Below are 16,961 nucleotides of genomic sequence, written 5' to 3' on the forward strand. Positions count from 1 at the left end.
GAGAGAGATTTTTTTCTCTTTGTGGTTCTGACCCCGTGTGTCTTTGTGTTCAGTTAAACATTGTCTTCTGTTTTAAATGAAAAAAGGACCAAATGGAAGACAAATATTTGGATAAATGAATCCTAAAAACAGGAATAACTGTGCACCTCTAAACATTCATAGTTAGGGAAAGTTATGCAGTAGTTGAGGTGAAAGCAGAGCACACTTTTCCAACAGTATTTGTTAAAACATGTGAGCACTCCTGAGAAAGACATGTCGAATGTCAACACGTATCCTAGGGAGAACACATTATTTGATACTTTTAACACAAGGTGTGTTAGTGTTAACACTAACACATATAGCCAGGTCTAGCAGGGAGTGGTCCCAATCTGTCATTTGTATGGAGCTCATTATTAATAACATTTAAAAAGAATAACCCAAAAGCATTGTCACTTATCTAAAATCATATTTGAAAAACTTTGTGTGTGCATGTGTTGTGTTACTAAATGCACTGCTCTCTATACTGGTCAATTTGTTGCAGTTTCTAAATCAGCACCATGGACAGCGAATTTGACACAGATTGGTTTAGACTTCAACAGAAAGCAGGAAGGGGTTGAAAACTTTTGCAAGTAATAATAAGATAGCGATGCATGGGCAGCCGATTCTAAAGAGTTATGTAGGTATTTGGTGATGTTTACTGTATGAGTAAACCACAGGTACTGAGAATATACACTGCGCAGCTCTTTATCAACATACATGACGAAGTTTGCATTGCAGATGCAACACAATTCTATTTACATGCATGTAAACGTTACCATGTTTTCAAAACCTCCTGTCCCGATTGATAATCAAATCCTGTAACTCCCACTTATGGTGCTTCTGTTACATGTAATCTTCCTTGTAATTAATAAGCTAATTGTTATTGCCTATTGTTTGTGTATCTACAGGGACATTTTTGATTAATATATCATGTGTCTAAACACCTACAAACTACTCAGGGTATTTTAAGGCCCCAAACACGCCCGCCCCTGCCTGTGAGTAATCTCATCTAAGTTAGTTTATAAGCAACAATAAATCTCCTGATATATTTAATTAGTTTGATTTAGAGATGAGGGCAGTGGCAGCCTGTTACAGATTTATGAGAGCCTTCTCACGTTGTGGCAAATGGCAGTCTGTTCAGTGATCTGTCCTGGCGGAAAAATAGCGCCTCCTATAGCAGTGAATCATCTTAGCTTGCATTTGACTGAAAACAAGCAGTTCATCTGATTTCCCATTCATTTAGGAAACTCAGAAATGTCATGGTAGTACTGATATTGTGACTGTGCCATGGAAACACTGATGTTCAAATAGAATAGGTTTTCTAGGTTAGTCATAAAGTGTATATCATTTAGAGAAATAGGCATAATTTGAACAAGAATGACAACGGTTGGAATTCAACTACCTGCAGAACCTTAAAAATGGTTTATACAGTGAGAGCATGCATTCATAATGAAATTGCTGATTGATAAACTCTCACAGTATGTAAAACACATATTTTACAATAGCTTTTAATGCAGTTACATTTAGGCCCTGGTCTAATGTTAAATGTTCAGTTTAAAACATAGATAAAAAAAAATGAACAAATCCAACATGGTGATAAATGGCTCCCCCCTGCCGATGTTGATGTTGTCGAGGAAATGTGAGTACCGGTCAAAAGGAGCCTCAGAAGGATTAAAACTGATTCAAGTGACATTTTTGACAAGTACAAGGGGCAGCTCCTCATGGTAGCTACCTCGAACCAGAATGAGCACTTGACATTTGACTATGAAGAGCACTGGCACTTATCTACACATGGAGTGGAGAGGGGAGGAAGAATAAGTGATGCTTTAAGAAGCTTTAAGTATAAAGAAATGATTTACAAAAAGAGGCCAGTTTAGTGACCTCCTACTGTTTTTCTCTGTCACACACACACATGCACAAGTTAGTACCCAAAGTTTGTTCTATTATCGCGCTGTTTGTTTCATTGTGTCTGTCAATTCACTTTACATTAAATGGGCTTCACACTTTAGCTTTGTAGTAATTGTGGATGCTTATTCTACCGTTGTGAATGGACTCAACAAAGACATGTTGCTGGCAGAGAAGCTTGTTAAGCTCTTAGCACATCGTAGAAAACTGTGCCGAAGGGCCTGTCTGCGATATTATCATCGTTATGATTGCAGCTCTGGATTAGGTTTAGGGACTAACACACTGTATCTGTCATATACTCAGTTACACATACTCCGATTCTGACATGTACCTGCACACACACTCATGTCCATACAAACCCACACTCACATGTGCAGGCTACACTGCAGAAGAAAAACAAATTTACTTTCTACTGCAGACCCACAGAAAATAATCCAGACTGAGAAACGCATGCAGACACATGCTAGCTCACAAATGGGATTACTCACACATAGACAAACATGATCTTGCAGCCTCTAATCAACAACAACACTTCAGTGGGGGAGGAACTCGTTCTCTGGATGTTGATGTGTGTGTTCTTTCTCTTCATTTCCACTTCCTTTACGGCCTGTCCACACGGCGGCGTGCGTTGTCGCTTGCCGGCGGGGGGGGGGCTGAAACTCGACCAACAACCAATCACATGAATCTCCCGCCCCGGACACACAAGCACGCGGTTTGATTGGCTAGAGCTTGTACTGGCATATGATTCGCTCCCACAATGCAGTTCGGCGAAACGTGACGTCACCCCATTCAAAGTGAATGGGCAGAAGCGTTGAAGCTTCAACGCACGCCGCCGTGTGGACGGGCCGTAAGAGGCCAATGGAAAAGTACTCAATGTGCAACATCGTGTGTTGTCTTTATGTGTTCATACAGTAAAAGGTTTGCCATGGACTGAAGTTTTCCATTACTTGTTTCTCTTTTCAAATCCAGTAAATAGCAGAAGGCCAACCAATGTTTTTTACACAATAGAAAAGTCAATGTATAAGCCTTCAAGCTTTTTGGCTGTAGCTTCACTTATGCGTGCTACTTAGTTTTTCAGCAGGTATTTACTTATCTTGTCTTAAACACTGTGTTGCTTTTCTACAGTCAGCTGATTGTTGTCTTCTGTATTTTTGGGTGCATGCGTATGTTAGTGTGTATTGTTAAAGCAAGCATGCATATGTGTCTGCATATGTTGGCCTGGACCTGTGCGAGGATGTGAGCGTGCTTGCTCAGGCTAATCTATCAAAACAAGTGTTTGTGATTGCTAGGGAATGGATGACCTTTGGGGCCTCTCTGGAGTCCCCTGTCACATTATGTGGTGGAGATGGGGGACAGGAGGAGAAAGAGCTGACAAGGAATGCAGGGAAGACACTTGCTGGGTGAATAAGTGTGTTTTTTTGAACATCATTTTGTTCATGGAAAGGTTTTGCTGAGCATGCTTGCTCTTTTTCAGCATTGCTGTACTTCATATTCATGCACTTGCTCACAGTCTCACCTGGCAGCTGCCCAGTTTAGCCACAGTCTCCTGCTATACTTTATATCTCTGAGCTGTTCCACTGGAGCCAAAAGAAAGAGTGCTCTGCTCAAGGGCACACTGCCAGTAAATGTGAAGAGAAGACTCAGTGTTTACACGTTCACTTTAGTCGCCCAGAATTCCCAGCTGGTCTGAGAAAGTCTAAATTTCAGTGTTTTGGTCACAAGCCATTTCTCTAATCTTTAGGCCTCCACCATACCAGCTGGGTAAAAACAATGTGTCTCTTGAATAGCAAATGAAATATATCCCATTGACATCTTGCACAATTTCACTTTGTCTTGTTTAAAATACTGACAGTAACTAGCAACGACTATTTTCTCTTACTCAGAATGTTCCAAAGAACATGTGCTACAACACAATTCTTAAATAATAAGCCTTGCAGAAAAAATAGACGACAAATTACCAAGTCTTTCTGGGTATGTATTTAAAATGCATGCCAAAATATGGTGTACACGAGCTCAACAAGATGTCAATTGAAGCCAGATGTTGCGTCTGGCTGCCAATATACACAGCACTGCAGATTCATCAGTGAATTTGGAAAACACTTAACCGTTGGTGCATCTCTACATTGCCAGAAAAAAATATGCTGCCAACTGAGCAAGTTTGGAGATAGCTGGTAGACACCACACACACACACACACACACACACACACACACACACACACACCACACACACACACACACACACACACACACACACACACACACACACACACACACACACACACACACACACACAGACGCACGTGCACATAGAGCTGCAATGGCATTTAGGCAGTGACATTTTCCAAGTGACATTTTGTCTGTGGCCAAACCCATACTCACTGAGTGTGAACCCAATCATGCTGTCTTCTACGCTGCTGTCATGGAGCCAACACACACACACACACACACACACACACACACACACACACACACACACACACACACTCACACTCACACTCACACTCACACTCACACTCACACCACACATTGGGGGTCAAGTTGTATAGACCTAATAGGGCCAGATACAAACAAATCTAGAGGTGATAGACTTTGATACATTTTCTGAACCAGTCTTGGGATTTCAGTTAACATCTTTTGAGCAAAAATCTAGATTTCCTAATCTCCATGCTGTCTTTACATTGATCTTTTTAACTATCTTCTGCCATATATATGTCTTGTTGCTATACAGTATACACCCTTACATGATAATTAGGCTAATTGGACATTTATTTTCTGTTAATCCACCAAGGTCAAGATTGCTGAAAACACAGCAGATGACTTGCCACAAGGTGGACTAATTGTGTATTGTCTGATTTTTAACAAGGGACCTTATTTAAATACTTGGGTTTGGCAGCAAACCTCATTAAATCAATATGACCTAATAACTTAATGGCTGAATCGAATTGACCAACTGACACCAATGCAGGATCAACATAATAAATAAATACGGAAGCCTAAATTGGGTTAATAAAGTACCATCAAAGCTGAATACAATTGAGTTGAGATTATGTAGGATTTCTAAATAGGCGGTTGAAGAAAGGCTATGTCTGCATTTTTTTATAATGATGGTGTTATGCCATACCATCCGTCCTGACCCCGACAGTAAGGAGGCTGTACTGTAGAAATGCTTTTGTTATAGAAAGCAACTTCCCTGTAACTTGAGACTGTGGTATTCGGTTTTACATACTGTAGTTTCAGCTCTGCAGAAACAAAATGATGTGTTATGCTTTGATCTATCGCTCTGCACTGTTGTCTGTATGTGTGCAAGGAGAGTCTTTTATCAGGGGAATACAATATTATGTTTGTCGATGTCTGCTTGCCTTGGTGGGTATTATTGAAATGGTTATTTAATAGAGAGCAAGGGAAAGAGAGGAATAGGGGGAGAGTATTTACAATGGAAACAGCGGGTTGTATTGTCTTCCTTATCATATACTGTGCACTAAATCAAACAATTCATCAAAATGGAAATACAGTTCAACACGGTATTCAGAGAGAGAGTTGAATTAGTTTGCGCTCCTCATGCAAAAACGAAATCTCTGACTCTAGACAGTTAATCCTGAAGGAGTTAATCACTGTAGCACTTTACCAACAGGTTCACACACTCCAAATCAAACATGCACCAATGAACACACACAGGCATTCAAGGGCTTGAAAAAATAGGCTTAACAAAATCTACTAAGCCATTTTTCTCTGTACTGCCAATTAAAAAGTACGCTTCTGCTCCTACAGAGTCTTGACAATGGCCATTTGTACAAGGGTTTTTAAAGCAGCATGAGACAAGGTCCAGACTTTTGAAAAGGCCAGAGAACAACAAGTGCACTGAGGTAGGAGGATTAAGAAAATATGTAAAAACACTCTGGCAGGGTCAGCAATGAGGACACTTTGGTCTACATTTTGCACGTGTGCATGACACATGACATTATCGTATGCGCTGCCATTCTTTAGCATGACTAGATTTGACAATGATATAATGGAAAAGTAAAAGGTGCAGTGATACTTAAACATGGCTTAGCTATACTCAGCAGTGTATCAGAAATGTTGTAGTTTGTGTCAAAAAACATCAGAGGAAAATTCACTGCCTATCCTTCCCTCTGCAAACTTTGCCTTTTTCTTTTTCAGTATTCCCTTTTATTTGGTTCTAGTCCCACGTTACTTTGACAGAACAAAGCTATGCTAATATATGGCTAATAATTGGTGTGTGTGTGTGTGTGTGTGTGTCAGCCTGACATCCCACTTAGTTTGTTTTTAGGCTGCTCAGGCTTTCCTATTTTCAGCACAATGAAAAAGAGACTGACATACACAAACAAGGAGAGAGTCTGAAAGATTGACAGAGTAAGGGAGAGAGCGAAATTGGAGACTAACAGAGAGATGATTTCATTTTGCCTACTGAGCCCTTAAATAATTTAACGAGGGAGAGATCTGTCAGAGTTGTGCTGTGTTTGTGTGTTGAATATTTATAATGCATATAAAACTGTTATGGCCCAGCTGTTGGCAGTCATACGTCTAAAGTCTGTGCAGTTTTTTAAAGATGCATTAAAATCCAAAACAATACAGATTCTTCTACTGGTTGTGTTTTCGGTACCGTGCCCATGGTTTGGAAGTTTTATTCATAAAAATATGGCTTATATCTTCAGTGTTTTTCATGCAGTGACAAACCATTAGCCTGGACCCAGCCTCATGAATTGCTTATTTTCAGCTGTTTAGTGATGTGGCTCTTTGATTTGTCTGTCTTTGAAGCTGTTTTCCTGAACTTTCTGTTTGCATGGAGCAGAGATACTTTAATCCTGGCCTCATATGTATCAAACAACCCAGAATCACTCCTAGGACTCGCACTAAAAGTTTTAGTAGAACTCAAAATAACCCGAACGCAGCATAACATGCAAGATGATTATAACTTTTTTATAAAAAGCACAAGTTCTCCTTTGAGAGTCTAAAACATCAACAATTTACAACACTTTAATATCTACAAATAAATTAAATAGATGTCTTATTTTCAGAACGAATACACTAGGTTTAACCCTTTTAAACAGGTGTATCATAAATATATCAACCTAAACATTTGGTCAATTTATCCGTATTTTACAGCTAGCGAAAGCTTAAACCATTTTTTGCCAACACTTCCTGTCAGCTGCCTCCTTAGTGAAACACACTGGCAGTATAATGAGTCATGCAAATAGTATTACTGATAATTGGTTCCAAAACTGTCCACACCAAATCCAATTTTAACAAACACCGATTATAAAAGAAGGACACTCATCCATCCTTAGGTTGTTGATTGCTCTACACTAGTAATATGTATTTTTTGTTAGGCCCATAGCACAGATGGACTCATTGTTTCTTTATCAAAAGAGAAGTATGACCTGACTAGTAGTAAATGTGTTGATTATGAGCCCCGTCCCTTTTAGGGAAAGACCTTAATATCCGTACTGATGTGCTGCCCATTGCATTACTGGCTTACCTGTAATCACATTAGAGAAAATCCCTTAGGATTTGCAACTGATGTAAATTACATTTCGTTAGAAGTGGACTGATACAGAAAAGGTCAGTCATCACTGCGATATGAAGGACTATCCCTGGTGTACAACAATAATTAATCATGTGTTATTGAAAAATAAATGTGTTAATGAGCAGAGTTAATGCAGAATAGAGCCAGACTGGGCTGTGTAATATTTCTTTGTCTAGTATCACCATTTGCCAGATGGCTAGGGCACCTGCAAACACACCTGCAAACACACCTACACACAGTTTCACACACAGGCAGAAAAACACATCGATGCAGGCACACTCATGCAAGCATGAAACACACACACTCACGTTCTCCTCTCGATATGAGGACCCACACTGACCATACAGCCGACCCCATACATTCCTATTAACCCTATCTGACCACCCAGTAATAGCCTGTTAGTCGTTAGACTACGCACTTTGATGACCTACCATACTTGCTGTAGTTTTGCATGAATTATAAACAACATAACAGTCTGCAGTTCTTTGTTTTATCTCCATATAAAGTAGTAGATTATACGGCAAAACTGTTTTAAACCTGTTAATAGCCAACCAATCAGATCTCCCTTAACAATGAACTGATCAAAACACAAAGCTTAAAGGTGGGGTATGTAATTTATTTCAGAAACACTTTTTGTTATATTCCATGGAATGCTCTTAACATCCCGATAGCAATGAATACATTAAATGCTTTGACAATAAATACATACAAACATTTCATCTGTGGAAGCCGTAGTACTGTAAAAGGCACGACCAATCATTTTAGCCGGCCCAGCTAAAATAACTGGATGGCCTACCTGCCTGTCAGCCTTTCATCTGTGCACAAACTTATCTCGTGCCCTCATTGGTCATGTGCGCGTTTGTGTGTGTTGGAGGAGGGGCTCTGTAAGGAAGTCTGAAGTACAAATTCTAGCGCACTCGAGCTGGTTGCTCCAAAATTACATACCCCACCTTTAAGTTCACAAAGCCAACATAAAATAAAATTAAAGGCAAAACCTTTTACAGTGATTTACATATCATATATTTCAATACGTCTAAATGGATAAAGCGTTTTGATTTTCAACGCCAAAGCCTTTATTTCAAGTCATTTATTATGTTCTCTTTTCAAGATTAAAAAGAAAACCCTCACACGCCCCATGGCAGGTAACATTAAAACATAGTGTTCAGTCTCCGACTTACAATACCAACATTGTTTGGAATAAAAAGTCATTAACATGATAAGGCCATTCTAGTAATCTGTCTGTCTTCTCCTTCTCTGTATCTTGTTCTCCCTTTCTTGCACACACAGAGGGAGTGGATCAGGTGTCCCTCCCTCGGCCATCATATCATGTGACTTATCAACAGAGACGTCTCACTCTCCTGTCTTCTCTCCTCCGGTTCTTTCCCTCCCTTTGCTGCTTCTCTCCTGGCTCATGGCTGACTTTTCGCACTCATCATTAAACTGACGGACAAGACAAGCAGAGGGGGAGGGATGGGGCAGAAATTAATCTCAGCTACATTTGAACCATACCTATGCTACATGAACCACAGCTGTACGTTTAGAAAGCAGGAAGAAGGGTGGTTGATACTCTGTGGGGAATTGTAATATGCATGGGAGTGACTGAGGAGAAGAGTGACCTTTTTACCAGATCTTCTTTCCCACTCATCTCATCTCAGTTGTTTTCATTCGTCTTCACTAAATTGAGGAAGGGGAGAGAAAGAATGAAAGAGAGAGAGAGAGTTACTTCTCAACCAGAAGGTCATAGCTCTTTTTGATAGCCTTTTGTCTCCCATCCAAAAACAGCACTGTTAATAGCTGCCCATAGGCCACTTTATAATGATTGAGCCTTATCTGTAGACACTCACAGTCACGCGCAGACAGCACACAGTGGGGGAATTGAGCTTTTAGGAGAAAGAGCTATACAGCCATGGCTGCTATTAATCCCATTTAAAGCTCTGATACATGGGCCATTGGTATGCATTCCTGCATTCTCTCCTAACATGTTAGCCCACACTATATTAATTGTCTTTTTATTGCTTTTGGAACATTATTAAAAAATACTATATATTGTTGATCAAGATTTGAAGTCATAAGGCTGTCCACCTGGTACTGATGTCTCTAGAAACATGTTCCTGTCTTCTAGCCGAGCATTTGATTACACACACACATGTAGAAGGTGCCATTATGAAAATGTAATTCAGCAATTTAGTGATAGTGCTTCCAAATCAACATTTAAAAAATGTTTTTAATTAGCTTCATTATCTTTACATTTCAGTAGTTTGAGGGTAGGATTTTATGTTGGAGAATGTGGTTTATCCTTTTTGATTTCTTGAAATGTTTCTTCAGTTTAAGTTTTCAAACACAGCTGTGTGTTGAGATACAAAAGCAGAAGATGGAGAGAGCTGTAACAATGTATTTCTGGCGGTGCAGCTGTTGATTAGAATAACTTGCCTAATGAGATAAATGCTGGGGTGTCAGTTAAGTAACTATTGCTCACTAAGCTACATGCTTTAGTTAGCCTTTTATATCAGAGAGACCTAAATGCACACCAGACACCTCTGTGTATGTACCTGCAAAGGGCAGGGACTCTGTGTGGGTGGAGTCAGGACCCAGTTCATAATGCCTTAGGTCTACAGTTGCCATAGAGACCTCTGTGGGCGCTGCTTTTTGTCTCCTGTTCATTCCTGAGAAGGAGGTGGTGACACACACAAAACACATACACGACTTAGTGGAATCGTACGTGCGTTATGATAGAAACCCACAGAGGAAGTGGAAAGAGCACCAGCCAACTCCCAACTCATCATGGATCTATACAACTGTAGTCTGTGCACATACCAAGGTAAAATACACTACTACACAAAACACAATTCTTTTAGCAATTAGACACAAGCTAACTTAACTTGTATGAAAAGAATATCCATTGAAATCAATTTTGACGATGTAAAGTTTATCAACTTTATATCACGATCCAGCCTCAGCATTTTAGCGAGTTCTTGGTTCGAAGCATGTAACATTTCAAAGCGAGGGTAGAGAAGATAAAAGGCCTCCAGCAGAGAAACAGCTTGGTTGTCGTTTTTAAATGTATAGCAGGAGAAGAAAACGACTGCTCGTCTAAATGTACTTCGCTAAGTGCATAATCATACAGCTGTTATGCAAGCATTAAGCTTTTAGCAGCTTTGTGGCACAGTCAATCATCAATCAATCAATCAATGTTTATTTATATAGCCCAATATCACAAATGTTACATTTGTCTCAGTGGACACAGGTAGTTATATGAGACGCCTTTATGTCCATATGTGTTTTAATATTTATAATTAACACCAATTCATCTTGGCATACAAAGCTGAATTCCCTTTTTATACTTATTTTTCATTCCAATTACATTCACATTGTGTCAGAAACTGTTGCAGTAAATGCCAAGCTTACTTACAATAATTCTTCACAAAACCAGCACATATTAATTTCCTTTTCATCCATCTGTAGATTTTCTATGTGTCAGGTGGCTTTTACTGCGCTTCATCATTTTCAGACAGAGTGAGAAAGCTTTTACTTATTCAAATTATTCAGCTGGCAGATGTGTGCTGAAACGTCTGAGACTTAATGATAAGTTCCTTACAGTATATATTTTTTTAAAGATGACTAGTATAGTTGTTATGGCAGTGTTGCTGACTGTTCTGACACTGTGTTGGAGAAGCTGTTTTTGCCTGAAGTGAATGCTGCTCAAACAACAAAGTTTTACAGTAGTATGCAAAGATAACTGAACAAAGCATCTTCTGTTCCGACATATTCTGCATGAGGTCCATGATGTTTCAAATGTCCACTTTTGCTGTTGTGTGGTTTCAGTCAGTTAAACTCTCTCATCTGGCAAACATACTGCTACTATCCCTTGGCTATTCATGAAGGTGCTTTTAAAAATCTTTGTCAGTAGCATTTCATCCTCAAAGACATCATTGATCGTAACATATCAACAGCATACCGGTTCCTAAGGCAGAGGGTTCGAATTCATAAAATGTGTGACAAGGTTATGCATAATTTAACACATTTTACCCCAAGACAGAACTGGCCAAACAGTTTTCTGGTTTTTCATCCAAGCATTTCCATGTGATCTAAAAAGGCGTTTAATATGCTTTACTGTTGAGACATTATATATCATTAATTAGCATAATGCTGCCTTTGGTGCAGGGATTTACATTTTTACACCGTGAGGATTTAAAACCATTGCAGCCGTGCTAAACAAGGTGACAAAGCAGTCTGCTGTGGGGAGCAGAGAAGGACTTTGAAGCGAAGCGCCTCGCTGTAAAACAAAACTGTGAGTTACTGGTCCAGAGGGTTAAATAGACCCTGCTCAAATTCCCAGCATCACTTTGCTTTGCAAATGATAGGGCTGGCTTAACCTGCTACTTTGTTATTCACATGTACGAGGTGTATCTTGTTGCAGGAATGGAGAGAAGATTGAACAAATGAGATGGGTTTTTCCTGTCTAGTAGTGCATTGGCACAAATTATACTTATTAACAATCTTTTTCTGAACTTACAGCATATGAGCAGTGTGCTGAAGCATTTTCATATACCCAGATAAAGGAACTTCCTACTGGGAGATCAATGTACTATCACTGCTAGTACTACATATGAATGTGTTGGGGGCTTGCTTTTTGGCACTGAAGTGAATGCTTGTGAGTGTGTATGTGAGAGGAAGAGAGAGGAAAAGGGAGACGGCAGGGACACAATGTGGTTACAAGAGGAAAACAGGGAAAGAGGAAAAGAGTGTGCATATTTATGAGTAAGTGGCTGCTGTAAGCGTGCGTGAAAAAGGGGTGAGTGCGAGAGAGGGAGATGAATTGCATTGTGCACTGTAGTGTTGGGGAGGAAAGGGGATTGAGGTTGGAGACTTGAGATAGCGACTCAACACATTCAGAGCTTCAAATGGCTTTGAGAAAACCAATCAAACCAGCATACACTCTCTGAACCTCGCACACACATGCACTCTGTCTATATCTTCAGTGGGGTGAGTTCACTGCACTATTGATCTGCGTCCATGTGGCTGTGATTAACTTGAATGCAACACGCGCACACATGCATGCACACACTTACACACAGTGATTGCTGCTTTCAAATCTCATCTGTCTGGCTCATAGCTAAATGACTGATATGGATCTGTCAGTAAATAGCTAATGCATCAGCATACACACAAACAGGATCGGGTTAAGAGTGATGCATTCAGGGGTAATCTACCATGCATGCAGCCTCAGCTCCCAGCAGAGTGTTGGCATGGGTGAAACCTGACAGGAACATGCAACCCGCCAGACTGTGGCGTGGCCGCACATCAAATCACTTGAGGCTGCGTGTAGACAGAAAGAAGAAGCGAGTAAAAAACAACAACACAAGCATCTACTTTGAGGAATCCCTGAAGTCCTTTTTTATGTTCATGAGGTTGAGTGCTTATCGGATATATGTTTATAATACCATGTGATCGGTCTTCACAATTCTGCAAAACTATCTCAGTAATGGCAATAGACATGTCTTCCCCATTGTCAACAACGCTGAGGTACACGACGGAGGAGTGGTGATGTACACCGTACAGTTAGTTTGTATTATTCTTATTCCTCACACCTAGTCCACTATTACCAGCCAGTAAATATGTCATCATTTTGTCAACAAAGGGCTCCTGTTATCATTTACCCTGTAGAGAAAAATGCACTTAAAACCATTGTGATCTACTTTTTAAGATTGTGTTTTTAAAATGTTAGAATTTATTAATAAATAAAGGGAAAAATGTCCCACTGTTATTAATTGTTAGCTATATTAACGGTTTGTCACCCAGTTTCAGGGGGAGTGCTTTAACTACTCAAGTTGACAACCATCACGCAACACACAGCAGTTACGATTAAAGAGCTTCTTAGAACGCGTTCAACAAGTCACTCTGCCTCACCCCTTTTCCTACCTGTCAATCACACTCGTGTTAATGATCACACTTCAGTTTTAACTGTCACGGCAAAGCTGTCTTCCATCCCTAGGCTGTTTCCGTGACCTGCGGCTGACAATGTTTCACTTCTCCCCACGACAAGTAGGCAGCAGTCCCAAAGCAGCTTATTATTCACTTCAAAATACTGTTCGTATACTGTCAAGTTTGCTTGAAAGGTTACTTATCATACATTGACATTGAAAAGGGATATCTATTGTTTTAATAGCTTTATACTCATACCCTTTCCCACTGATAGACAATCAGTTGGGAATTATAATTTAGTTTTAGTTTTAGTAAATATATACAGAGCTTCCTGGCTTCCTGCTCTTTCTAACACACACTTTGTCTTTCTCTATCTCTTCAGGAGCTTCAGTTTGAACGCCTGACCAGGGAACTTGAGGCTGAGCGTCAGATTGTCGCCACACAGCTGGAGCGATGCAAGCTGGGATCAGAGGCTGACAGCATGAGCAGCATCAGGTAACATGCAAACCCTTTTCCTCTGTGTGGATGGTGGGGAGGGAAATGAGGTAACACAAGCTCCACATCTTTTATGTGTTGTGGTTGTGCTGTTGTGTAGAAACTGTCTGTGCTTGTGTGTGTGTCCCTAAACATGTTCAGGTAAACCATACATTCTGTCTGTTTATGAGAATGTGGGGGGTAATAATGTCCCCTCTTTTATAAAACATACAAAAGATTGTGAAACATTTTTCTCTTAGGTCTGTATGTATGTCAGTGTGCACCCCCCCATCCCCCAACTGCCCTCACAAGTGTATGTGGTAGCATGATGGAAACGGTTCTGGGTCCTTTACGACACCAACGCTGACTGCACCATTATATGCCCCCACACACACACACACACACACACACACACACACACACACACACACACACACACACACACACACACACACACACACACACACACACACACACACACACCACACACACACACACACACACACACACACACACACACACACACACACACACACACACACACACACACACACACACACACACACACACACACACACACACACACACACCCTGGGTGTTTTCTCCCCAGATCTGTGGATTGATGCTTCTGTAAAAGAACAGTGTTCCCCCTGCTGTGGGGTGCATTTATCAGCTGGATGGATTAGGACAACACTGTGGTTGCAGGCAAAATCACACACACAGATAAGCACACTCACACACAAGTACACATACACAGCGATGGTCTTGCATGGGGGAGCTTTACACACATACTGTACAGACAGACGCATGACATAACGATATGAGAATATGATAACACTTGACAAACATACACACTCACATACAGCACTGTCACACCATGATACGTTCCTGAGGGCTTGATACAACAGATACATCAACACAAGCCTCAGCAACACTGGTGAGGGTGTGACAGCACACACCTTCACCCACACATTTATGATCACAAAAAGTCCTCTTAGAGTCTTTGCTTTGCAAGAGAGAATTAGGTCAGGCCTCAGTATTACACTGCTTGGAACCCCTTTCATCATATTACAGCATAATTAGCATATTAACCGCAGCCCTGAAACCCTTCAAAATACTTAATTATGTCCCCCAATTAAAGACTGACCTTTCTATTGCAAAATAATTTTCTGATGAAGGGAAGAGAGCTCTTAACAGGAAAAGGGAGCAACGATGAAGGATTGATGGAGGAGAGGAGATGTATGCAAATAGTATGCTAATTTTGCATTTCATGCTAACAGCTCAAACCTTCAGTGCAACATCTACCCTTCTCATACTAAATATCTATCCCTCCACATTTTCCTTCACACAGGCTGTTCCTCCCTGTAAATACAAATCATTAGTGAAACTAAAGTTTGGTAGAAAGTTTGGTGTATGTGCATGCATTTTGTTTTTGCATTCATTTTTGCTGTGATGTCAAAGAGTCAGGTTGATATAAATTCAGCATCACTTTGACTCCCTCAGGCAGCTTATTGAATGAGTACAGAACCCTGAGGGGGGCAGGGAACTGGAGCACACTGGGAAAAAAAGACATTTTTGAACTTTTCCTGTTCATTCTGTTTGCAGCTGAGTCTCAGATGAGACTTTCTGGTGAAACTTTTATAGCCTTCCTTCCTTGGTTTGTGTTAACATGTCCTTATTTGCTAATAAACCTGGAGACTGATTAAAAAATAACCCAAACACCAACTTCAAAGACAAAGTAATTGCGTTTTCAAGATTTACAGTACTGAGATATTGGCAAAGTGACCTTAGAGAGATGATCTTTTAAATACATTCTGTATTTTGTATTCACTTTTGGGAATATATTGAATCCCATTTTTTATGAAATGTGTTTTGGATGAACTTATTGTTATTTAAATAGATGGCTATAAAACAAGTGTTTTAAAAACTAGGGTTCCAGTCTTATTTATACAAATATATCTATCTATCAATCTACTATCTACATATTTATGTATTTGAATTACGTTTACCAAAGTGTCATCTCACTTTTTACTCTGTTCTTTCTTGTTATTCTTGACAAGATTTGTTTGGCTTATTAACCAAAAGGGAGATAAGAAAACAAATATGCAAGAGTCTGTCTGTGGTATAGATATTAGGAAAGCTTGTCTGGAGCTTTTTAGATAATGTGTGGCTTTCTTTTTTATATTATACAAAAATATTAGTTTGTACTGGCAAAATGATCTGTAAGTCCTCAGCATGTGTAACACGTGTGTGAATGTAGCACTTTATCATATTTTTTTGAACTTTTGCAGTTGTTTTGGTGTATTGCTTAATGCCTGTGAGAATATCTTGTGTTGTGCATATGTGCCTGTGCCTGCAATACACTGTGTGCTGTGAAGTGTGCTTTCTCATAGTTGCATCATCTAATGATTATCACATCAGATAGAGAGGATTGGCTTAGCTAAGCTTTTATCTGCTGACAGCTCACTATATGAATCCACATCCATCCCTCTGTGCGCTCAAATTTGTCAATGCTTGTCAACTGAACCAAGTGATGTGCATTTGTTTTCCCTTTTGTGCTGGCATACACATGTGACAGCTCACCTCTGAGTTAACCCATTTTTATATTTTATTTGACTTTGATTGACACCATCTCTATTCAAATTTAAACGCAGCCTGTTTTTCCTTTTTTACTCAAAGCCTAAGTATAGCTATTAGTGTGTGCAATATAACTGTGAATGATCAGAGAGAGTGTGATGCTATTCAAAGCGACAGCGATAACCTTTCCCATGGTCTCCACATCACCACTCATTGTCCTCTTCTTCATCAGTGTCTCAGTGACAGGCAGAAGCTATATATAGAGTGTGGTGACTGGCTCTGAGTGAAAAGGTGTTATAATGAAGCACAAGGTAAAACATCTAAAAAGGAAGACATGGTAGCTGGATTGGGAACACTAAAAGAGTTCAAAAGAGACTAGGGGTCTTTTATTTTTTTTATATAGCATTTTTGGACATTTCACGAAAAGCTACTCTTGTCTTATCTTTCTAAAGTTGTGTATCCTCCTTAATGACAGTCTTTAGTCTCTTAGACAGGATTGTCTGTGGGCTTCAAGCGGCA

At 39.9% G+C, this 16,961-nt stretch overlaps 1 protein-coding gene across 1 annotated transcript in view; it reads left to right on the forward strand.

The window, feature by feature from the left end:
* Positions 1 to 16,961, forward strand: part of ctnnd2a (catenin (cadherin-associated protein), delta 2a) — a 208,383-nt gene that overhangs the window by 45,988 nt on the left and 145,434 nt on the right. The window contains 1 exon segment of the mRNA XM_034132641.1: positions 13,774 to 13,886. Coding sequence (XP_033988532.1) covers positions 13,774 to 13,886 — 113 coding nt within the window.

This window comes from Trematomus bernacchii, unplaced genomic scaffold, assembly GCF_902827165.1.
Source record: "Trematomus bernacchii unplaced genomic scaffold, fTreBer1.1, whole genome shotgun sequence".
NCBI lineage: Eukaryota > Metazoa > Chordata > Actinopteri > Perciformes > Nototheniidae > Trematomus > Trematomus bernacchii.